Genomic DNA, 25349 nt, shown 5'->3' on the forward strand with positions numbered 1-25349 from the left:
TTTATTAATTTGGAAACAAAAGCTGGATTGAAAGCTTCTTTCAATATTTCATTGTTCATTTTTTTATGGCAGTTCGACTTGACTTAAAGAGCACTAATGAATAAGAAAATTGGGTCATGATAATTTTGAAAATCTTAATTTACCCCTACAGCCAATAATGTCCATTGTTTAAACCAATTTCCAACAAGTCAATTATTCTATCCAAGAACACAAGAGACTTTAGGATAGTAAGAGCCAATAGAATTGTTTTTAAAGTTGTAGATGCTCAAGACAATGTTTATTCTCCACATGAGCAGGTATTGGGACAGCTAGAGTTATGGACATTAGGAGGGTTACAGGAGATAAAGAGGTAAGGCCCAAAGATCTTGAATGTCTGTTTAGACAACAGACATCTGAACCCAGGGATCAATGGCAACAAAGGGATGGTGTGACTCAAGGATTTGGTTCTGTCTTTGGAAAGATCACATGCTCTAAGTTCTAAAGATGAATTTCTTTCTGGCCTAGAAATGAGGCAGTATTAGAGCATCTAGCATTACTAATACATTATTAACTTGGACTAGCAGGTTCCAAGCTCTGTTCTGGATGTCAAAACTGGGTTGGTTCTGGAACAGTGAAAAAGATCTGGTCCTTGTTCCTGAGAACCCTTTCTGACTATACATCTAGGTTTCCCCCACATAAGAAATGCTTGGATGGCAACAAAGTCACTTTCATCAAATATTGGGTGTGTTTTCGCCTTATTTCCATATGCTGGACATTGTAGCTTTTTATTATTACAAATAGGGAACAAAACAAAATAAATGGGAAGAACAGGCAATCAGCTGATTTGAAGTTTAAAGAAACTTAGTAGAAAAATACACATGTATATAATTTTCATTTCATTCTAGAAAATGAGACTTACAAAGTTCTCTCCCGAGTCACCAAAGTTACAAATACAAATAAAAAACAACTAGTAATTGAGGCAATAGTCTTTTTTTGCAATAGTTATTTTTGCTATTCTGTTAGTAGACAAATTCTGTTCATAACAAATTGTTATTCAGTTACTTTTCTATGAAACTTGATTGTCCACCTTGCCCTGTGCCACACTGTGTGCTGTGCTCAGCCTGGGAATACCCCAGGGTTAATAGCTAAAACTTCCAGTGCTGTTGTGAGCACCTGTGAGCCACCCTGCTTAACACAAAGTCAAGAAGCAAAGTCATTTGTACAAGGAGGAAGTTACATTTCCTTTGACTTCAAAAGTACAAGTCCAGATGAAAGAACAGCAGTGGGTGACAGGGAAATTATGAAGATAATTGTAAGGACAAACGGGTTCCTTCTTCCATCTTGTAAACTCATATGCTATCATTTACAGCGATTACATATTTTGATATGGCTCTCATTGTTGTCTTTTAGCAAAACAGAAGCAAAAAGTGGTAAGTTGTGTTTCCTTTTTAAATTTACTGTTAAGGTTCCTTTGCATACATGCCTGCAACACTCCATTTCAGGGACCACCCAGTGGCTATAAAGTACGGGATGAGCCTCGTGGTGGGGACCTTTGGTAATCATTTTTCATTCAACCTGAGAATTATGGAGAATTATTGTGGCTGCCAAGGAGGTGTGCTCCACCTCACCTTATGCATGTCAAATCATCTTTTTCAGACGGAACACATTCCTCCTTACGATGTTGTGCCATCGATGCGTCCGGTGGTGCTAGTGGGGCCATCACTGAAAGGTTATGAGGTACAAACATCATCGGTTTCTCTTTAGTTATTGACTGAGAATCCAGGAGGTAGTCCTTTGGGCTCCTGCCCCTTAGGGTCTGTTTGTAGATAGGAACTAAGGAAAGCCAGCTCTCAGTATGTGAAAGTGGGTGGGACAAGGTAGGGCTCCTGTGGTCCTTAGCCCTCTCTTTTCCTTCTCCGGCATATATCTCATCTTTTATGCTGAAACTCTCAAAGAACCAACCAATTTCACAGGTGCTTAAAATAGTGACTTGGTCCACCACATCGTTTTTGGCTTGTTTGAAAGTACATATATAAAAATACACTTAAAACATGGGTGAACTATGGATATAAATTAAATGATGCTATGCAACAAGAAAGAATAGAGATTTTGACTCAAGGCTTTCACATTTCTGCTGTTTTGTATTGGCATGGATAAAAATAGATAAGAATTGTCATTTAAATCTGACAATAGGCAACCTCTAGGCCTCTATTCCCTCTGATCTAGAACACACTAAGACTCTCACTACATGCTTGTTGAATGAATTAATGAATTGTTTGAGGGAGGTCTAAGAACCCTGTATCTCTGGCTTCCTTTGAGTTAGAAATGTCAGATGCTAGAGCAGGAAAATAATCTACCAGAATTTGGCCCTGGATGGGAAGAATTTCAACTAACATGTACAGACTGGCAGGAAAGCCAAGCCCCAAACTGGCATTGGGGCCTCTCACTGTTCTTTACTAGAGGTAAGCACAAGCCAGGCATGCCAAGCATTGCCAGCAGCTGTTAGCAAAGCCAGCCTATTGTCCCCTGGTAGCAGATCTGCCCCCTAATAAAGGAAGAGGGAAATGTGTTTGCGTTGGGTCTTATGAACATTGTCAGTTCATTCCTCAGTACCCTGAAGGAGAGCCAAGAGGGAGAAATGAACAACTATACTTGGTTACACATGAAAAATGCCTTGCATGGAGACCACCCCCAAGGAGACCACTGGTTTTGATAAGGTCTCTGCTAACACATAGCGCCCTTCCCTTCTAACTTACATACTTTTGACTCTCTCTCTTTCTCTCTCTCTCTTCTTTTCCCCTTTCTCTCTCTTCTCTCTTCCTCCCTGTGTATGTGCCTCATTCTTTTTTTCTCACTTCTGCAAAGGTAACAGATATGATGCAGAAAGCCCTCTTTGATTTCCTGAAACACAGGTTTGATGGGAGGTGAGACATAGATTTTTTTGTATTATTTTCTTTTAACTGAACAAGTATGATACATTGATTTGTACATCTATGTTTCTGGTGATGTCAGAAGTTCTTTATTTAAAAGTTGACTCAGTGTGCTTGGGAAGTATACATGAAAGCGCTCTGAAAAAATGTGATGAATCCCCAAGGGAAAAGGGGCCTTGAAAAGGAAAACAATATGTGTTTTATTGAAATGTATGTATTTGTCTCTGTTTTCTCATTTATTAGTGGATTCATACCAAATTGATTTTCAAAAAGACTAATTAAAATGTGTAGTTCTGATCAATATGATGGCTCAAGGGCCTTGCTGGGTAATATTTTTGAATCGTGCATGGGTATGCAAGCATGCATATGTGTGTGAATACCTCAGTATACGTGTCAAGTACAAAATTGACTTAAAAGAATAATAGATCAGGATTTTTTTTAATATATTCTAAGCTTTTCAAGTGACTGTTTTTCAGAAAGTAGTACATATTTGAAGGTTTTATTCTGGTTTATTTGATTAAAAATCACCTATTTTATGGGTCTGTTTTGCTATGGTTCATCATCATTGTGACCCAGCCATCACGTAATATTAGCATATAAGTTTTGTGGGAACTGTTTCTGTGCTTTACAGAGAAATGATTTTTTAAAAGGCAATGTTGCCACAATACTGAGTTCTAGTTCTTCCACAGCTCTTCATATAATAAACACCACAGAAAAAACACCTAATATTCTCAGAAGTAAAGGAAACTTAAATGGTGTACATTGAGAAATGCTAGTAAATGTTTCCGTTGTATTTGTTTCAGTTAGATTAAGAACAAAACCTTTAGATATTTTCTTTTTTTAAATAAGTTTTTTGTTGTGAAAATACCGTACAGCGGGGTTACAATTACATGAGCAAGGTAATGAGTACATTTATCAAGCATTGTTGCCTCCTCCTTTTTTTTCCCCTACCATCCCTGCCCTCCCATCTCCATGACTACATTCCCCCTTCCCCCACCAAAGTTGTAAAGTTCATTTTTCAACATAGCATCTTGTACATCTTGTTGTTGCAATAGGTCCACCTGTATCCCTATTTAAACAATTTGTTTTCTCCCTTCCCCTCCCCAAATTATACCAACATCAAATACAACATCAAAAACAGGGGTTATACCATGGGGGAGGGACATACAAAGCAACAAAAAAAATTACCTTATAAATACGTTAGAAACAATAGCAAGCAAGAAAAAAAAACACTTGTGTCCTTATCTTGGGGTTCATTTCACCTAACATCATCTTATCTGACCTTTTCTGCTTGTCTCAGACATATACTAGTTATTGCAAATAAGGGAAACCATGGGACCTATGTTTCTTAGGGCCTGGCTTACTTCACTTAATATAATTGTTTCCAATTGATTTTGATACATACAGTATTTTAAAAGAACCCAATAATGCTTTAAGTACAAATTATATACAAAGGAAAATAATTCTGAGTGATTTGACAAAATATTTATTAGTTTAATTTGAGGAAAATGAAATATATTCATTAGTTTTAAGAACTATATACAAAAAGAATAAGCTGACAATTTAATTTTCATAATAGAATATTTGGTTCAACCTCTATGGCATAGAATAAATTTCTAAGTGTTCTTGTATAGGCCATGGTTGCTTTAATTAGCAGACTCCAAATGTACAATGGAGGCTTATTATTGCTCACTTAGCAATCTGAGACAAGTGTACCTCTCTGGGAAGGATGATAAAGTAGAGGGAAGGAAAACTGGCTTGAAGTTTGCTGCTCCTGCCATTTGGAGCTGTTGGCCTGGGGTGATCTTTCCACTCAACCAATTGAGCAAAGGTGCAAGCAAGGCCTGGAAATAGTGCACATCTTTCCATGTATTTGGAAAGTATAATTTAGCTAAATAACTAGGAGGAACAGAAATATGTTATATTGAACCAATAACCATCTTCAGTGGTCAGCTAGTAGGCACAAAGGGACTTACAAGAAGGACTTGGCTCTCTATTCTTTTTTTTTTTTTTTTTTAATGAAAGAGGACTAGTGGAGAACTAGTTCGTTTTGGGGTTTTTTTTAATGCTGGATGCTAGAAAAATATTATAAAGGAAACATGAAATTCTTTAATTCTAATTTCCCATTACTATCAACCACAATCAGATAATTTTGTTTGAAAACTTGTGGCTACTGAGAATTCACTTCCTATAGGTTCATTACAAGGAACAACCAAACCCTGACTTTAATAACAGTGATCTTGTTCTGCTCTTTCTGATCTGGGATATAACCCAGACCCTCATTTATCTTTCTAAGGATTAAAAGCAGCTAACGTACACAGGCCCAGTCTTCTGTTTAGGGTTTCATATGTGCAATCCCTTCAATTGTAGTCAGTCACTGGTTTAAACCTGACATGTCTTTATCAAAGGCTGTTCTGAATGATGCTTCATGCTGTGGCCTCAGGTCAGCCATTGATTTGAACATCAGAGCCAACAAGTGTGTTAGATTGTTTTGGTCTATACATAGCAGACCTATAAACTTTTTTTTTAAGTGTGGAAGATAGGACTGACGGAAAAGAAGAAAGGATTTCAGGTAATTTAACAAAGGGAAAGTAAGTGACTTAATTACTGGCATCAAGAATAACAATCTGAGGTTTCTTCAATTGTGAGATCCAGAAAGAGGCAACTCATTTCACTGTAGTAGCCAAAAGTTCTTTTGAATTAAGTAGGATCACCTGGACCAGTCACTGTACATATGTTTTTGAAGTTAGTTTTACTAGAAAGAGAATTAAAATTTTATGTCAATAGTCACGGTGTCTAGTAACATGAACTGCCAGGGAAACTAGAGGGCAGCAAATATAGTAAGCTGGAGATCGAGACAGACCTGAAGAGATCTGAAACACAAGCAGAACTGGAGACAAATAGATATTAAGTGTGAGGGTAGGAGAATGCTTTTAAATAATGAGAGGGCAGGCAGCAGAGTAAACAATGAATTTGTTGGTGAATGTGTATGTGGAGATCTGGAGAAGGAGGAAGAGATTGTCTTGTAGCTTACTACTGACTTGTGTCTCCTGCATGGGCAGTTGGCCTTATGTTTTGAGATAAGACAGTCTGCTGCCTTGTGTTGCGCCAATTAATGAAAGGAGAGAAAACAACACACATTCTTTAATTGAAACCATCCAAGAGAACAATTACACAGAAGGCTTTCGTTCAGTAATAGAGCATAAACAGTGTGTGTAATGAAGAACCTATTCAGTTCTTCATTGGCTGCAGATGCAGTCAGTTAGACAAAATAGTTGGAAATCTTACTATTTTTTTCAGAGAGAACAAAGAAGAAATCCATTAACCAGCAGGCTTTCTAATTTGACACAAATTTTCAGATCTTGTTTAGGAATTAATTCAGTGAAGGAAAGTTCAAATGTTTGGCTTTTCCCAAATCATAAATGTAGGTAACCTTCTATGACACCTTCGAAATGTTTGAGTCCATCTAAATCTATTTAATTATACCGTTTTATTGCTGTAGCACCTATTGTGGAGCCTACCTATGAAGTAGCTCCTTCAGGGTGCTCTATGCATGAATATCCACCTTAGTGAGGGTGACTGCGTGTGGACTGTAGCTGAAGTGGGCCCAGCAGTGTGTTATACTGGCAGTCAGCCTGGTTGAGGACAGTGAGTGTCCTATGGAGAGGAACAACTCTCTTCATAGCATACCACCCAGATGGAAGGATCCAGCTTGTTCAGCTGATTTAGTCTAATATTCTTAGATCGAGCAGCAAGCTCTCAAAGCAATTAGTGTTTGGTGACCAATGTCAATCACTTCAAATCACTTTAGACATTTTGACAGCTAGACCAGATCAGTTCTCTGGCATTTATCAGACACTTTGTAACTCATGTGATCATGACTTAAAACCCTAAATGAATACCATGAAGCCTAAAGAAATAGGATTCTAAACTTAAAGACAGCAGTTGGGGAACATGACAAAAACAATAAAGAAGGGAGGGATGTTGAGAAAAAAATTGAAAGAGAAGTTAAGGATGCAAGTTGGGGAGATACCCTGAGAGAGTACACTGTTTATTATAACAGGAAATGGGATCCATTGATGGTGTCACAAAGAAGCCAGGCCAAGCAAAGCCGTTTGCAATTGCAAATGTTTTGTAATCCTATCATCTCCCTTTACTATTGTCTATTCAAATGCTGCCTTAGTCATAGACTTTTATGTCAAACTTGAATGTTTAAATTAGTAGATTTTAATTATATCATAACTGATGTAATTTACTCATCTATAGTTTATAGTAAGCTACTCACTTTTAAGGCTAGGATAAAAGAAAAACTCCTTCAAGTTGATGGATCTTTCAATGTAGACAAGAATAATCAGTTATTTAAGAAAGTTCTTTATATGTTTGTTTCTAATCTTAACTCATGAGATAGTTATGACACATCTACTCTCATCATTTTATTGATTAGGACATGGAGGCCAAAAGGTGGTGTGAGATGTCCCTGATCATGCTAAAAGCCAGGGAAATCCACAATCCTCCTGTGCCTTTCATCCCTATCCTAGTGACAGTTTACTGTTACGTTTTTTAAAACACTTCCCTATTAATGCTTGGAATTTTTTAAAATATTAAAGTGAATGGCCTTCTTATTAAATGTAGCAAATAAGGAGTAGAAGAGCATTTTCTGTTATATTACCAACATGGAAGTAACTATTTTTGAATGCATGTGTCATGACCCAAAGTAGTATCTTTTCATTGAAAAAAGCACAGAAAACTAATCACAGCCATGGATGACAGCAATTAAGATGAATTCCAGCTGGGTAAGGGTGGCTCATTCTCTAATCCTAGTTATTGTAAGGGTAAGAATGGGAGGACTTCAGATCAAGGCAGAAAGTCCATGAGACTCCAAAATAATAGAGAGGAGTTCAATGTGATGACACATTCCTGTCATTCCAGAAATTCTGGGAAGCTTGCAATAGGTGGATCATGTTCTAGGTGTGATCCCAGGCGGAAAGTGAGACTATATATTAAAGATAACCAGCCCCAAACAGGTCTTGAAGTATGGCTTAGCATCTCCCTTGTAAGCTCTCAGCCCTGAGTTCAAACCTCAGTACTGATTTAAAAAAAAAAAAGATATATTCCAAAGTATACATAAGCAGCAGTTGGATTTCAGATTTACTGCAATCAGGAATTCTTTTTTTTGCTAGCTTTCAATGATATTCACCACTACACCAAGTCTGTTGGAGAACTAGCTTCCTTTTAGTCGTTCAACTTCTGGTCATTAACTATTAACACTCTGCCACAGATAGTTTTCCGAGAGAACTTTTTAGAGATTCATGTCAAACTTTTGAGAGATATATGGTGTCTACCAGAGGAGAAAAGTATAGCCAAAAAAAGAAGTAGAAAATGTATTTTTACAAAAACATTTGATAATGTAATTGTCTTGGCAGGAGCCTTCATACAAAAGAAGAGTTTGGGGGTTGGTGACTGATTTTAATGATAGTAAGCATCTTTGTGAGAGAAACTTCCATTTTCTCCTAGAGAAAGGTTTCTAGGGCAAAGCTCTGCTTTATACATGTGTATTAGCAAATAAAATAGGAAAAAGAGGCATTTATGTTCTATATCCTTTCTCCTTTTTTTGTGCCAGTCCTTGAACTCAGGGCCTGGGTAGTGTCTTTGAACTGTTGTGCTCAAGGCTAGTGCTCTACCACTTGAGCCACAGCTCTACTTCCATCTTTTTATTGGTTAATTGGAGATAAGAGTATCACAGACTTTCCTGCTCAGGATGGCTTTGAACTGTCCTCCTCAGATCTCAGCCTCCTGAGTAGCTAGGATTACGTGCCCTCTCTTTTCTCTACTTTTAACATATGAAGCATTTTTTTCTTTATTTTTAAAAACTTTAGTTGTGTTTGAAAATGGCTTTGTAAAAGTGCTTTTGTAACTCAGAAATAAGAAAACCCACAAGTATTTGTATCTATAACTCTTTCACATTTTTAGAAGCAACATTCATTGATTGATTTATATAGAGCTAGAAAATTTGACTTTCCTTGAAGCAGAAACTATTATTCTAAACAGTTGCTATCTGGAAATGGTAGTATATACTTGTAATAGTAACACTTGGAAGCTGAGGCTAGAGGATCTCAAGTTCAAGGCCATTCTGGACTATGTAGTGGGACTCCATCTGAAACTTAAAAAAAAAAAACATATTGGATTTTGTCTATAAGCCAAGCAGCATGTCTACAATCTCATATTTGGGTTGTTCTGCATATTCAGGATGTTTTTTTATCTGGTAGCTTACTCTTAAAACGAACAATAAATCCAGAAATACAATAAAAAGAACACAAACCCTATTTAGTAAGAAAACTAGCTCCCTATGAGATCCAAGGTTCTAGACTGAATTAGCTGAAAAAAGAGACCCCAAAATAGCACTCATCCAACTTCATTGTGATTTAAATCCACCGAGCAAGGCCAAGGATGGTTTATTTGCAGTTGAGGATTTGGCTTATATATGGAGATTTGAGGTTAATCTCCCCTCCTCGATGCTCTAACCCCCCAAAGGAGTTTGGACGTGCTGCTCTAACCCCCAAAGGAGTTTGGACGTGAAAAGGAGGGTATTCTCATTGAATATTAACAAGAAGCAGTGCTACTTTCCTTGTCCCCATTTGGAAAATTCTGCCATGCTGTGAAGATGAGAACTGGGAAAGGGATTGTGATAGCGGTAACTGGTCCAGAAAGAAAAGCGAGCTTTGAATTCAACAGGGAGATTGATGGTAGCAATCCCAATTTAAAATGGTTTTAAAACTGTAAATTCCAGGTGGTCTTATTGCATAAGTCATACTCAAATAGTTCTCTATTTACTACCTATTCTTTTCTTTTATACTTACTAAAATTCTGGCATGGTTCTTATTTGCTCTCACCTGTAGTGTCTTAGGATTGCTCACCATATGTGGCCATATGGAAAGTTATATACAAGTATGCTGAAGAATTATGTGGCTGCAGAAAGAGGACCATGTTTTGCATACTCTTTTGTCTTCCAAAATGAAGTCTCCTTTTGGAACTGAGGATAAATACTCCATCTATCATGAATTAACATTTAAGCATAAGGAATGAAACTTAGCCACTAATTGGTTGATTGTCTTTGATGATCAAAATAAAGAGAGTTACCCCATTGGTCAGCAGCATTGAAAAGCTGGGGCAGAGCCTTTGTAGTTCCTGAAGGTTTTTTCAAGAGCAAATCAGCTGTGAATTATTAGGAAACTGTATTGCTGCTTCCTAGAAAGAGAATGGTTTATTCATGTTTTGATTCCCTTCCAGTGTGGTAGACATTATGAAGGGAATTTTGCTAGACAAGCCGTAAAGCAGGAAGAACATTTTTATTGGAATAGATTTTCAGTTAAATAGCCAAAACCCTTCCTTCATTTGCTCCACTGGAATTTTAATACTAGCCAAAGCTTGTTTAAAATACTTGTGGCCAATGCTTATTATACTGTGGTCTCACAGTATAATAAGTGGTTTATTAAGTACTATGGTTATAAATCATTTGGAGAGCCCAGTAACATTTTAACTGGCCTGTTCTGTTCTGTGTTTATATTCATAGGATATCAATAACAAGAGTGACAGCTGACATTTCTCTTGCTAAGAGGTCTGTCCTAAATAATCCCAGCAAGAGAGCAATAATTGAACGTTCGAACACCAGATCCAGCTTAGGTAAGATGCTCAAATATGACTCTTCTCCAATCTGTGCTTTCTGGCTGGGATGCATATGTTTATGAATGTCCTTTCTAATTTGCTCCTTGTTCTGCACAGTAAAGTGTGGATAACTGTAGAGAATGCTATCCAGGGATGGGAAAGGAGCAGAATCCTGCAGCAGCTAGAGCCTGCTCTGTCTCTCCCACTTCCTTCATCTCCCTTCCTCTCTCCCCTTCCTCTCTCCCCCTCTCCTCCTTATCCCTCTTCCTCCTTCTTTCTCCCACCTCTTCCTCTTCCTTTCCCCCTCCTTCTGTCTCTCTCTGTCTCTCTGTCTCTGTCTCTGTCTCCCTCTCCCTCTCCCTTACTCTCTCTCTCTCTCTCTCTCTCTCTCTCTCTCTCTCTCTCTCTCTCTCTCTCTCTCTCTCTCTCTCTCTCTCTCTCTGTCATCAGTTAGCTAATTAGTCATCTGCTAGGAGGAATCCTCCATGGGTTTGCCTAGTCTGTTGCTAACTGTGTGAAACTGCTTCACCTAAGCTTCTCTATGAAGTTAATGATATCTGTCATACCTGAGTCACAGCTGGCACGAAAGGAAATGAGGTACTCAGCCTCCTCCCATCTTTAGAAGAGTTAGGTGATGGTTTTCTTACTGTTGCTAGCTAGTGGTACACAGAATAGTCATACCTTTAAGTGGAAATGGTGACCACCATTACTAACAGCAGGAAATTCAAACCTATCTTTTCAAGGCCACTTATTAGAAAACATCATAAGATTCACCATAATAGAGAAGAATAAAAGGCTGTGGTTGAGAGGGTCTGTGGACAGCACCGAACCCATGCTGCTTATGGATTGTATTCATCCTCGACCATTCTGCAGATCAGTCTGGGTAGCTGTAATTAGTTTGATTGAGGGGGTTTTAGTTCCTTGAAGAAAATGAGCTGTGTAGATAATACATGCCTTTCTCTTCTTTGAATCTGTAGTTTCTTCCTTATAATCTAGATACATATACATATGATTTTACTACTAGGCCTCACACTAGTATATAATGTGGCCCTCTGTGGCCTCATAGCTTGCTGTACCCAGTGTTTATGCCAGAGTGCCATTGCCCAAGGGTTTGTGTTGGTTAAGCAGTGGGTGTGTACATCCTCTCCTGGCAGAAACCACATGTAACCTCCTTGCTGGTTCAGAGCAACTAAGGCCCAGATGACATGTCAGCAAAGGGAGGGGAGCTCATGCTTATTATTACTAACAAATGTAGAATGTGATTTCAGAAGAAGCTAGCAAATAACCCTACAAATAGCCACTGCTATTGGATAACATGGAAAATAATTGATATGTTGACTCTTTGAATTCATACTTCTAATAATTATGCATTAGACATGTGTGAGTTTTATGGGAAATAAATTTTTTTGCTATTATGAAAAGTTCCTCTCTCAATAGAGTTATATGATAATCCTTAATATTTATGATGCTCAATACCTGACAATGGTTTTGGTTAAAGAAGGAAGAATTTTTTGGTGGCTGATGCAAACTTGAATTTGTACTAGATAAGCAAAGAAAATCATGAGAATTTCTGATGTATGCCCTTTCCATGAGACTATTTAGAGCAACATTATCCTTGCTCAACATTGTATTTCATCATTTTTCCTACTATGTGTACTTTGGACCGACTAAAACATTATTAATTCACACCTGTAGTCATAAAGGTAAGTAAAAAACTGAAATGGAAGCCATATTTCTGAATACAAAATAGTCTAATTTGTACAGGGCCGAACAAATACAAGTATGATGAAAGAGTTTATAAGTTTCAGAAAATAAGAATATATTTTGGTCATATGTTTTCCTTAGAAAGAAAAGTAACTGGCTGAGTGTGGTGATGTATACATGTAATTTCAGCATATAAGAGGCTATGGCTGGAAGATCAGAAGTTCAAAGTCAACCTGATCTGCATAGGAAACCTTGTCTCAAAAAAAAAAAAAGCTGAGAAGGCTGGATTAGCTATTATAGTCAGCCAGATTGATTTGCATCTAGATGAACTACATCATTTTAATAAAATTAGCTTTAGTTGTTTTTCCCAAAAAGAACAAAGAAAATAGTTATCCCTTGGAAAACTCCACTGACTGTAGTTCAGATTTTATGATGTGCTAGAGGAAACTAGAACAGTTTGGTAGGTGTACAGAAGTGTACATAACAGTGAAAACAAGTGAGTTATAGATAATTTTCAAAATCGTATCTATATGATATTAATGTGTAACTTGCTGATATGGAAATACTTACTTGTAATTTGATGATGTTTTACATATGTATTTTGGCTGTTTCCTAAATGTAGTTTCTGACGCCACAGTTACAATGAAAGTCCTTTAGAATAAAGCAACAATCAAAAACAACAAAAAAGTATCACCATCTATTAGGCTGAGTGTATATGTTAGTTATATGTTAGGTTGAATATAAGAAACAAGTCAAAAGAGCTATCTCAAGTTTCTACCAACTGTGTTGTTTCTTGTACAAAACGCAATCTATCTCTGTCATGAGAAAAGATTTTAAATTAGAACAATAACATTTCAAAAACACATTGTATTTACAACGTAGATAAACATATCTGGAAGGCATTCTATTTCTTTTTAACATAAATTATAATGGGAATAGCCAGTATCTGTGACTTATTGTATTCTCCTTTTAGCCGAAGTGCAAAGTGAAATTGAAAGAATCTTTGAACTGGCAAGATCTTTGCAGCTGGTTGTTCTGGACGCAGACACCATCAATCACCCAGCACAACTCATAAAGACTTCCTTAGCACCGATTATTGTTCATGTAAAAGTCTCATCTCCAAAGGTAATCAACTCATTGCTTCCTTAACAATTAGAAGCATATTTCCTTTGAAGTATTCTTGGCTTAGTGAACAAGAAGAACATCTTAGTGTGATTTTGTTAATGAGTACATTTGAAAACAGTGTTTGGGTTCTAGGAATTTTGAGATAGCAAATAAAGAATAGTTCCTTCAAGAAGTTCACTGTCCATTGTGGTTCCCCAGACAAACATTTATATAAGTATATAATAGAAACAAAATAGGGGAAAAACAAAGGAGGAGGTAGCAATGCTTGATAGGAAATGTACTCATTACCTTGCTCATGTAACTGTAACCCCTCTGTACAGTATTTTTACAATAAAAAAGGTATTAAAAATTTCAGCCAGGTGCTGGTGGCTCAGGCCTGTAATGCTAGCTACTCAGGAGGCTGAGATCTGAGGATTGCGGTTCAAAGCCAGCCCAGGCAGGAGAGACTGTGAGACAGACTCCTATCTCCAATAAACCACCAGAAAACCGGAAGTGGCGCTATAGCTCAAGTGGTAGAGCGCTCGCCTTGAGCTGAAGAGCTGAGGGACAGCGCCCAGGCCCAGAGTTCAAACCCCACGACCGACCAAAAAAAAAAAAAATTAAAGGACAAGATATACTAGACTCTGGTCTTTCATAGACTGTAGGTTCTATCTTGGTAAATTTATTGGATAATATCAATTCTTGAATTTCTCCAGTGGGGAAATCATATAGCTCAAGAAAGTATCTATATGTATGCCATATTGAATGAAATACCACTATGAGAATATCTCACATGGAAATATTATAGACCTTGACATTTGTGTTACTATTGGGCTTTTTTTGGAATTCACTTCCTCTTTTATAAGCACCATTTGCCATAAATCTTAGGCCACTGGAGGGAGAAAAGCAGATGTGAGATAGTCCCAGATTGGCCTCTTGATCTGAATGTCTTTTTATTTTTATAAACGGATAATGTTCTAAAAATTTAATGTAAACTAGATACCTCTGAAACTATTAAGAATCAATCTCAGTATCTCTTTGAATGTACTTTTATTTGTTTAAATGGAAATTCAGCTCCCTACCAGAGCACTAATCTGTTGCTGGTAGAGGAAGCTCAAAGAAGCTGTGTCTCCTTCTCCCTCCTAAAAGGTTCTCAATCTTCCATCTCTACAGGCACTGCATCTTTGACCTTGGGAATCCTAACTAACAAGCACCTTTGGGAAATTAGTAGAATATATTAAAATTACCTGGTGTTAGGGACTCAAGCACCCTCCACTGCAGTGGAGGAGGTGGTTCAGGCCCTCCATTGCTCAGTGGCTGTAGTAACCGAAGAGTGGGGGACAGGACTGTCATAGACCCCTGTGTTCATAGACTAGCACTAGTTAGGAGGAAAAGGCCTGGGTTCAGCTTAAGGGAAAAAAGTTAAAGAGAAGTATATATGGCCAAGTGTAGCTACAGCAGTGAACAGAAGACACAAATAAATACATTGCTGGCCTAGTTGTAAGAGTGTACCAATGTAAATGTTTTGCCTAGATGTATAATCATGACTCATGTAGAAGTAAACTGGAATGTCTCAATTATTAGTGAGAAAAAGAGCCACAATATAAACTGACTTTGATATTTATCTGACATGGAGGAAGTGAGCCAAAATATTACTCAACAGAGTAATATCAAAATATTACCCAACGTAAGTGATCTGGTGCAGAGCAGCCTGTTCACTTTGTCAGGGCTTTCTGAAACTTGAAGGGATTTCAAAATCTGGAGTGGGAACTCAATATCTTCCTAAGCCCTTACAATAAACTAGAATAGGATGACTATATCTATCCAAGCTAGTACACAAACCAATGTAAATGGATGACATCATTTTAGGATTTATATAGTATATGGTTTCTCACATTGTATTTTCTCTTTACTAATCCTCAGGGCTAAACAGAGCATAAAAAGATCTTTGTTTATTTGGTTTTTCTTTCTACTCATTGACATTGCCTGGGTTTATATCCTCTTCAATCAGGTTTTACAGCGGCTGATTAAATCTAGAGGAAAATCCCAAAGTAAACACTTGAACGTTCAACTGGTGGCAGCTGATAAACTTGCACAATGCCCTCCTGTAAGTAGAACCATTTTTAGTCTTCGTCATCCTTGGCTAGCTAGAAGAGGGAGATGATTTTCTTATTAGTGTTATTGCACTAGAATTATGGTGATGGTGGTCTGTTGATATAAATCTAAAGAACTCCTTGGAACAAGCTGCTGCTTACATGTTGGTGGGGCTCAGGCATCAGTCTGCCTTGTAATAAATGACCTAAATGTAGAATACCTGCTTTCCTTCCTGTAAACACTCAGCAAATCACATAGTGTGTAGAATTCAGTCATGTGGTGAGTTGTGTGTATGTATGTGTGTCAGTACTGGGGCTTGAACTCAGGGCCTCATGTTCTTGCATGGCTTTTTTGTTCAAGGCTGACACTCTACCACTTAAACCACACCTCTGCTTCCAGCTCTCTGGTGGCTAATTGGAGATATGACTCTCATGAGCTTGTCTTCCCTGGCTGGGTTTGAACCACCATCACTCTCAGATCTCAGCATCCTGAGTAGCTAAGCTTACAGATGTGAGCAACTAGTGCCTAGCTATATGAACAGTTTTAAGAAAAGAACAAAATAAAATATGCCAGATTGGCTTCCCTTTAACTTTTCTGCCAGAAGGGTCTGGCAACACAGAAGATTACTAGAGAAGCCCTGTGGTTATATCAGATGAATGGGTCCGAGTGAGTAATGAAAAACTGTTCTCAGACAACTTTTCTCCTAGTGCTGCTGGGTAGGGGCCAGGGGAGGTGACACAGAGCATAGGGTTACTAGTGGCTAGCCAGAATCCACTTGTTTAGTTGACTTACTGCTTCCATGCTTCTGTTTTGCTGAAAGAAATAATTGTTTCGTTTTGTTTTTTTTTACTCAAGTTGATTCGCCATTTTTTAAATAGATATCTGTGTAAGGATCATTGATGCTCTTTGGAAGCATAAAACCCAAACATTTCAGAGAGGCAATACAACCTATCTAATAAAAACACAGATTCTGAGGCTATAGAGTTAGGTTTAAATACACACTAATTATGCTATCTTGGGCAAATTCCTGCCTTCGTGGGGCTGGTGTAAGGATTCAAGGAGTGAGTATATGTGGAAGAATTTCAAACAATGCCTACAAGATGTACTAAGAGTTTGTTTCTGTTGTCATTACCAGGCACTCTCTGCACCATGCCATGCCTGACCAGTTGGATTCTGTGAGGACCAGGGCCTCCTCCATTCACTGTTGTACTTTATTTTTTGGTTATTGTGGGCCCATATAATAAACATGTGTTGAATTCTTCATGAATAAAAAGATGTTCAGGCAAGAGGAGTAATAATTCATCCTCTCATTAGATACTTACAGACGATGTTGTAGTTGCTTTACAGAGATGATCTGTAATCTTCACAGTTACCTAATAAAATAGACTACATAATTCACATTTGATAATTGAGGCAAATGAAAACAGAAAGCTTAAGGGATTTCTTGATCTCTGATAGCTAATTAAATTAGATCTAAATATATATGGCCATTTTTCTCCTCTCAATTTCACTTACCCTCCCCCCTCCCTCCCACACACACCTGGTTAGCTATCCTGCAGATAATTCCCATAGCTTGGATCCTTCTGTGTTAAGAAGTTTATCATCATATTGACCCCAAAGAGTCCACTTACACAGTGGAATATTTAATTTAAGCCCTGTATGACTTTAAAAAAACGTGTCACCCAGCTCCTGACCCTATGACATATCACAGCTGAAGGAGAACAAACTTTTATTATCCAGCTCCCCAAAGCCAAGAACTATGCTATCATTTCCAATGTTTAGGATGATCTGGTAAGGATATTTATATCAGTTTGGTATTCTGGGTAGCAGAACCCAAATGGAAATAGATGTGTAGAAGATTTATTGGAGAAAATGAGTTTATTAATATGTATTCCTAATAATTACTAGAAGGAAAGTACCTATGTCCTATTATTCCTGAGGTATTTTAGCTGTTAAGAGACTTGATACAAACTTGTTACTTCTGAAATGCTGGAGCCAAGAAAAAGACAAATATATACTTAAAATACATACAAGCAGTACTGTAATCAACTTTAGCACTTGTCCCCAGGCCCAGCCAAACATACTGGAGGGCAGCCTTGCCCTGTTATTATCTGAGCAGGATAAATACTTCCTTGTTTTGTATAACGGGTCAGGTAACATGGCATTTTAACCAAGCAGTCTACACAGGTGAAATTAGTTGATACTTAACATTTTCTAAACATTTCATATTTCATACATAGCATTTCTGGTGTGGAGAAAAAAATTTCAGATTATAAAAGTCAGTAGTAGTTTACAAATGTGTCTGAATTTGTCCCTTTATTTCAAGTCCACAATTATAATTTTCATCCAAAGCTTGATTATCACCGTGTCATTTTAGTTCCTTTAGGGAAATTTGTAACTTGCTTCATTAGCCAGCCACTGCATCTTTAGTCTGAGAAGTCAGCAGATTTTCCTGACAGGGACTAGTAAAATCCGATCACAAAGACGTTAAAGGCAACAGTTTCTGGAAGGGACAGCTACAAGAACAGTGGGGAAAAGTTAAATGCTTTGTAGTTACATGAATGAGTTCAAGAGACTTGGGGACTGTTGGATCAAAACAGAGACTGCAAAGATCACCCAATATAGAGTTTCCTAAAGTATGTGTGTTTGCAATTTGGATTTGCTATAATGATAGCAAGTGGTTTGGAAAAAAAGCCCTGAAGTCAAAAACATCTGAGAAAACACTTAGGTAAACAAGGGTCTGGTTTCTTTACTGCAGAAGCTTGACCATGCTAATGTGCATTTGATCTTCCCATTAAAGTAGGCAGCATGAGTTGCTTCCTCTATAGGGCGACTACAGATGTGCTTTTCCACAGAGCATCCTAGGGGGTTAATGTTTCATGGAACTCTTCAAGGGAAAGTCTGATCCAGTCCAGTCTCCTCATTTTACATATGAGGAAGCTGGCTTTCCAAAGATGATATGCTTTGCTCCAAATCAGCATAAGATCTTTGTGTCCTAGTCTAGTGAGACTGTCCATGGTGAAGCAATAGGTTAGTGATTGAATATTGTCCTGGAGACGGAATAATAGGTTTGATAGAAGAGGCTTTTTTCTAAATATTCTTTTTAAACTTTTTTATGATCAGTAAGTAGTTATACAAAAGAATTTATCTACAAAGCAGTTTATGACTACAATATGTCTGGATCAGTGTCACCCTTTGAACATTCTCACCCATCCCTCCCCTACCCATTCCTTCACAACTCTTCTTCATTTTCTAGGATATATATGCATTCTTTCCCTCTTCTTATCCCTCTTTCCCTTTGACCCCACCCCACCCCTTTTGAATGCCCACTCCCTGGTGTTTTGTTTTGCTGAACTTTGAGTTCTTCCTTGAATCTACCATATTTCAGTTAATACATTTGTATACGTTTTCATACCACCCAATGTACTTAAAAGTTTATAAGAGAAAAAAACTCATCCTTTGTCTCTCTTGGACTCACTTAATATAGTTTTTTCCAAGTCAAGAAAGTCTTTTTCTAAGAGAGGAGTCAGTAATATATTTTTGAGCAAAGAGACAGTAAACATTTTAGGTTTGTGAGCCAAGTGGTCTCTTTGTAAAGTCACTCAATACCTTTGAACAGCCATAGACAATTTGGAAACAATGGAAGTAGCTGTGATCCAGCCAAGCTCTGTAGAAGCAGGAGGCAGACCTAATTTAGCTAGCTAAAAGAAGTTGCTACCATTGCTGTAGGACAAGTTGTTATCTATTACTATGTCCTTAACATAGTGACTTCAAACATGACCACTTGGGAGTATTTAGGGGGACCCATCCAGCTCTTCTCAGGCTTTTTCCTGAGGTCTCTTCCATAGGAATAGAATGAGCATCCAATTTCTTAAGACCTAGACTTAGATACCAACACAGCATTATTTCCATAGTATTCTCCTCATCAAAATAATCACAGAGACTGCCCACATCCAAGCAGAGGGACGTAACCCTCATCTCAAGGTAATGAGACAATATCAATGACTTTGTGAGCATTTTTAATGGCTGGGAGGGTGGACTGCTAGGATGCAGAAGGAAAATTAGCCTATAGAACTGCGCCCCATAGGCCTATCTCATACACTGTTTCTTAATATGAGCAGATTGATGGTGCTTTACCATACCATCTATGCAACATAATTGTAAATTTGTTTGGTTTCTACCAGGTTCTGGTACATTTTTCTCTTCAGACAAGTTGAGAGTGGTGCATTTTAAGAAGGCCAAGTTCACATTGCCCCAGTAGTATGGTAACAAGAGCTGCATATTGCACAGTGAGAAAAGCAGATAGACAATTGAATATATAAATGAAATGTAATCCTTTAATCCTGCTTAGCTACAAGCTGGCTTGTGTTACCAAATGCTGGTCCTGTGGCTCTCTGAGCTGGGGGATGGCTTTTTGTGTGCATAAAATGACATTGATCGCTCTTTCTGCAAGAGGGGAATCCAGCTCAAGGACAGCCTTGAAAACTAACATTACAGTAACCATAGTTGCTCTCTTCTAGCCTGCTTCACTTGTCAATGATGAAAGGACTCAGATTTATTCTATTAAATGCAAGAGCTCTGTAGGGAATGAAAGAATGAGGGTGCCTAGTTTCTAATCATCACGGTTGTGATTTTCTACTCTCCCTTTCAAGGAATTTTACTTAAACTATTGACAATCTTGTGGATTCATTCACTTACCTATCTGAAGTGCTCTCCCTATTGGTGCATTTTGAAAAAAAGGAGTAATTCATTTCACTTGGTCCCTTCAGGAAACAACCACATGAAATTCAGTTTCTCTTAGATGAAGGGAAATTATGTAACATTTCTGGGCATCCATTGAGGACAGAGAGAGGTCAGGACAGTCTATCCTGCCAGTGCTATGATATAAGGTATTGTGGGTATGAACTTAAAAACACTATGTCCCTTTTCTGCAGATAACACTGGCAAGTGTTATTTGATAAGACATGGACAGGATAGAAGTGTGTGGGGAGAACATGACATTCATTCATTCATTCACACATTCATTCAGAATTCAGAATGAATGTCATAAGAGATGAAGTGGAAGGAATCAAAGTCACTAATTGCTCCCTATCAATTAGTGGCGAGACTTTATTGTTTTCCTGGTGAGCTCATTAAGTGGAAACTCCCTGAAACCAATTGCTAAAGCCCTACAGTATTAGTCAATACTCCTTTAGCCATATAAGAAAACCATGATCTTTCAAACAAAACAAAAACCTTTAACTTAAAATCAAGTTTCTTATCACCATCTGACCAGTGAGTTATGTACTCAAGACTTCAAAAACTTTAGATAGATAGGTAGATAGATAGATAGTCACATACACACATATGCTGATAACAACAACAATATATGTAATATATAAATATTTATATAAGTGCATTTGTGTCTATATAATCAAGGCCAGCTTCAGCATTAGAAAAGCTCAATGAGTAAATGAGTGCTAAGCTTCACTTATCTACACAACACTGAAAAACTAGTTCATGTTGAATCATAATTCAAAGAACCCCCACAGTGAATACTGACTTGTGTGCCACTTGTTGTAGAAGTTCTATGGTCTCCAAATCTGTGCAGCTGACTCTGAACAATTAAGAAAAAATACACTTATATAAATATATTTAATATATAAATATTTAATAAAGCATATATTTGCAATTTGAAAATAAAAGGAACATTGACTGGCTGTCTTATAATTAGCATTGTGTATTACACCATTCAGCCATTTTATTTTACTAAACAGTAGACGAATCATTCTTTTCAGTGGTGACAGTTTCAGTCTCCGTGTTCTAGTCACAGAGAGATGAAGTGTACAGACCCATATTACCTCTTTTCTCCACTTAGAAATAGGAAGGATGTCCCACACAGGGTTTTCTCTGTGTATAACAAAGCAATGTAAAGAAAAGCAAAATCATAAGACAGTTTGTATGTATTAAATCCTCTTTCTAGGTAATACTTAGCAATGAAGAAAACCTTTAAGTTGAAACTGCTTAATGAGTTTCTAAATATTCAATAACAGCTTCCTGGATAAAAACTTTAGTCTTAATGAAGTTGCCCCCTCTAAGCTATGAAGTAATTATATATATATATATATATATATATATATGTATTTCATACCTGTTAAGGATGACTTGCACAATTCCTCTTCCTAATTTTTCTTCCAAAACAATTTAAATAAACGGAACCTTCATCATTCCTCAGAATGGGATCTAAAAATCACTGCATCTCCTCTTGTGACAGCAAGAGTGAATGATCATTTCAATCTGCTCAGGGTTTTCCAGGTTTTAGCACTGACATCTCTCTGTCTCCCATTCCTAGGGAGACCAGCAGGGCTGGTCACCTTAAGTTGGCTTTCCTAGGAAAGACAGCCATGTCTTACTCTGTGAATTAGGAGCCAGTCAGGTGGTTAAGTGAAGTATTGGAAAAAGACATTGCAAAATTTCTCTGTTTTTTTCTATTTATTCCTTGCCATGATTGTTCTCTAGTCTACATGTTTTTTTTTATGCTTAGTTATTTATAGGGCTTTAGTTTTTACTTTTTCTCTAAGTCCTTGTCCAGAACAGAGACCTGCTATACCTGAATTTTTGATAGTTTGTTTTGACATCTCTTTTGCTACTTATTTACTTTGGCAGCCACACCATTTCCACCTACTTCAGCTGAAGAAAATATCTCATCCTGAATGTCAGAGGTGTTGGTTGTGACAGTGATTTGAAAACATCTCTTGTTACCCCTAGCCTGGGTTCTCAATAGTGTCACTAAGTGGGAACTGTTTACTGCCTGGGATTCTTGCTGATTAAATAGCTCTCTGCATACCATCTCCGGCATGGCAAGGAGTTGGCTATTTATTTATTTGTAAATATTAAATATTTTATTTATTTATTTTAAAAATCTCCAAAGCTGGTTTGTGTAATCCATTGAATTTTTTTTCTTTTAGTTTCTTGTGTAACTTTTTTTTTTTTTAAGTTCCTTCTCCTGATTTGTTAGCACTCTGGTCTAGGCAGCTGTGTTATTTCCTAAACAGAAAGAAAACTTATCACAGATATACTGGTGTGAAATTCTTGCCAGTTGAAAATAAGCTGCCCATGTGAGTATTCATTGTGAAGCTGCTGAAATTTGCTTTTTTTTAAAACTGTGTCTTTGGAAGACTAAAAACAATTTCAAACCATCTTCTACCACACAGCTTTCTCTTAGCAATACAAAAGCATAATTTGCAAGAAATGATTGGACTTAAGAAAGCAGCCATACTTGGTGTATACATATTCTATCCATTGGCAAAGAGAAGTGCTTTTTAAAAAAATTGCTTCTAATGTAATTGTGGCTATAGTACTGAGAGTACAAGATGTAAAATAGCCCAGTAGATATAAACCTCAAATAGGATTCTGCTATGGTTATTGCTTTCCTGTTTTTACCTTTCTTGCTTTTTTTTCTTTGTTGTTGTTATTTACATTTTTATTAGCACACCTATTAGTATAAATTCATAGGGGTCACTTTAATATTTGCATACTTTGCATACGCATACATAATACATTGATATGCCCATCCACTGATCATCCCATTACACTACCTTCTTCTTTCTCTTTCCCTCCCTTGCTTCTCCTGTCCCCTTTAACTATCTTTCTGTCCTCTTCACACTTACCCTTCTGTGTCTCTAGTGTGCACTATTCTATTCTATACTTCTGTAGGGTTGACTGAGTAGTGTCCATAAATGAGTGAGAAACATATTCTTTCTATGTCTAACTTGATTTAAACAACATAGTGCTTTCCAGTTCCATCCAGTTCCAGTTTGATATAATTCCATTATCCTGTTTTCACTTTTTAAATGATATTTAGTTAGCATGTATTAGTTGTACAACAAGGTTTTATTGACATTTCTGTACATGCATACAAATGTACCCTGACCAAATGATGAAAATAACAAGATTTCGTTATTTTTTTTTTACAGCTGAGTAGTATTCCATTGTGTAAATATACCACATTTTCACCCACCAGCGGGCATATGGTTTCCATATTTTGGCTTTTGCGATAATAATGTATATTAATAATAATAATAAATGTTGAGGTACAAGCTGTTTTTCGACATTGATAGCTTATCTCTTTTGGGTATGTACCCAACAGTGAAATTACTGGGTCATAATATAGTCTGATTTTCATGAGGAATCTTTATACTGTTTTTTTATATTATCTGTATTGATTTGCATTCCATCAATGCTTTAAGAGTTTCCATTTCTCTGCATCCTAATCAACATTTGCCATGTCTTGTCCTTTTTGATGATAGCCATTCTAACTGGAGGGAAATAACACCTCAGTGTGGTTTGGATTTCCATGTCTCTGATGATTAGTGAGATTGGGCATTATTTTACTTATTTGTTGGCCATTTTTAAGTCAGTTTGCTTAGTTCTAAATTTAGCTTGTTTTCTGTCCTTTAATTAATTTATTTATTTTTGTAGTACCAGTCATAGGGCTTGAACTCAGGGCCTGGGTGCTATCTCTGAGCTTTTTTGCTCATGGCTAGAACTTTACCGCTTGAGCCACCACTCTATTTACAGCTTTGTTTGTGTGGATGTGTGATTAATCGGAGATAAAGAGACTCCTGGACTTTCCTGCTTGTGGTTGGCTTTGAATGCAGATTCTCACATCTTAGCTTCCAAAGTAGCTGGGATTACAGGCATGAGCCACTAGTGCCTGACCCTTCCTTCCTTTTTTCCTTTCTTTTTCTGTGTGTATGTTGCTAGGGATTGAACCCAGGGCCTGCTGCCTGCTAGACAGGTACTCTGCACTGAGCTACATTTTTAGCCCTGTGTAGCCACCCACCCCCTTTATTTTTACTGGATTATTTGTTTCTTTTTTGGTGTTTATCTTTCTGAGTATATTGTATATTCTGAATGTCAACTCCTTGTTGGACAGACCATTTGCAAATATTCGCCCATTCTATATATCATCTATTAGGCCTGTTGTTTATTTTGATCTCCGGAAGCTTCTCAGCTTGATATGATACCATTTTCCTATTTTATTTTTGAAATAAAATTTTAGTTAGCATATATTAATGGTACAACAAGTTGTGTTAACATTTCCATACATGCATACAATGTACCCTGATGTATCCTGATTAAATCTCTGAGGGATTCTTTAATCTGAGACTTTAGGAAAGCAAGAAAATGACTTGTTGGACCTAAAACCCACACTATTGAATGATATCTGTGCAATCTAATCTTTCAGCAAACAGCATAAACAAACATAAACAGCAGGCTCAACATCACAGGCAGTCTAGAATTTGTGGGACACAAGCTTGTGAAAGCCAAGTGGGGTCATCTGGTTGGTGCTTCCCTATTTCCTCTTTTTTTCTTCCTGTGTCAACGGAGTCTGTGGTTGCTTTTGGGGATGAAATTATTCTTGCTCCACTCAAGTTAGTACTCCAACATCACTCTCTTCATCAGAGCATTGTAGACATCCCTGAGAATCAAATCTCTCTTTACGACTGTGGAAAATTAAAACTAATTCAGAAAAGAGCCTATGATGGCAAAAGGCCAGAAACTCCTTTGGGTTACTTTACCAGAAAAGAGACTTCTGGTAAGAATATATGTTCAATAAAGGCCAAGGATGTTTCCCTCATCTTGGGGGCCACATGGTTTCTTTCTTTCACTGTGGCTCTGCTTCACTTTTATCTTTTATTTTCTTTACAGGTAGACTCTTATCATTTCTCCATTTCCATAAGTTTGATTTTTACAAGTTTCTCTAGACCTCCTTCTAGGTCCAGAACATTAACGGATCTAAATATTAAGTGGTCCTGCCTCTGTAGTGTTCTGAATTAAAGTCCCAGTGTGATGTGATTATTGTGGCTTTTAATATTTTTGTGAGTTTTTTAT

The 25349-nt window shown here is 37.3% G+C and overlaps 1 protein-coding gene across 5 annotated transcripts in view; it reads left to right on the forward strand.

Moving 5' to 3' along the window:
- The window catches only part of Cacnb4 (calcium voltage-gated channel auxiliary subunit beta 4), a 270533-nt gene that overhangs the window by 239427 nt on the left and 5757 nt on the right, over nt 1-25349 (forward strand). For all 5 annotated transcript variants that reach the window (XM_070023272.1, XM_070023273.1, XM_070023282.1 and 2 more), the window contains 6 exons: nt 1390-1409; nt 1636-1716; nt 2845-2903; nt 10480-10589; nt 13249-13400; nt 15391-15486. In XM_070023272.1, coding sequence (XP_069879373.1) covers nt 1390-1409; nt 1636-1716; nt 2845-2903; nt 10480-10589; nt 13249-13400; nt 15391-15486 — 518 coding nt within the window. The remainder of the gene's footprint in view (nt 1-1389; nt 1410-1635; nt 1717-2844; nt 2904-10479; nt 10590-13248; nt 13401-15390; nt 15487-25349) is intronic.

This window comes from Dipodomys merriami, unplaced genomic scaffold (genome assembly GCF_024711535.1).
Source record: "Dipodomys merriami isolate MVZ:Mamm:240054 unplaced genomic scaffold, mDipMer1.0.p SCAF_1, whole genome shotgun sequence".
Taxonomy (NCBI): Eukaryota; Metazoa; Chordata; class Mammalia; order Rodentia; family Heteromyidae; genus Dipodomys; species Dipodomys merriami.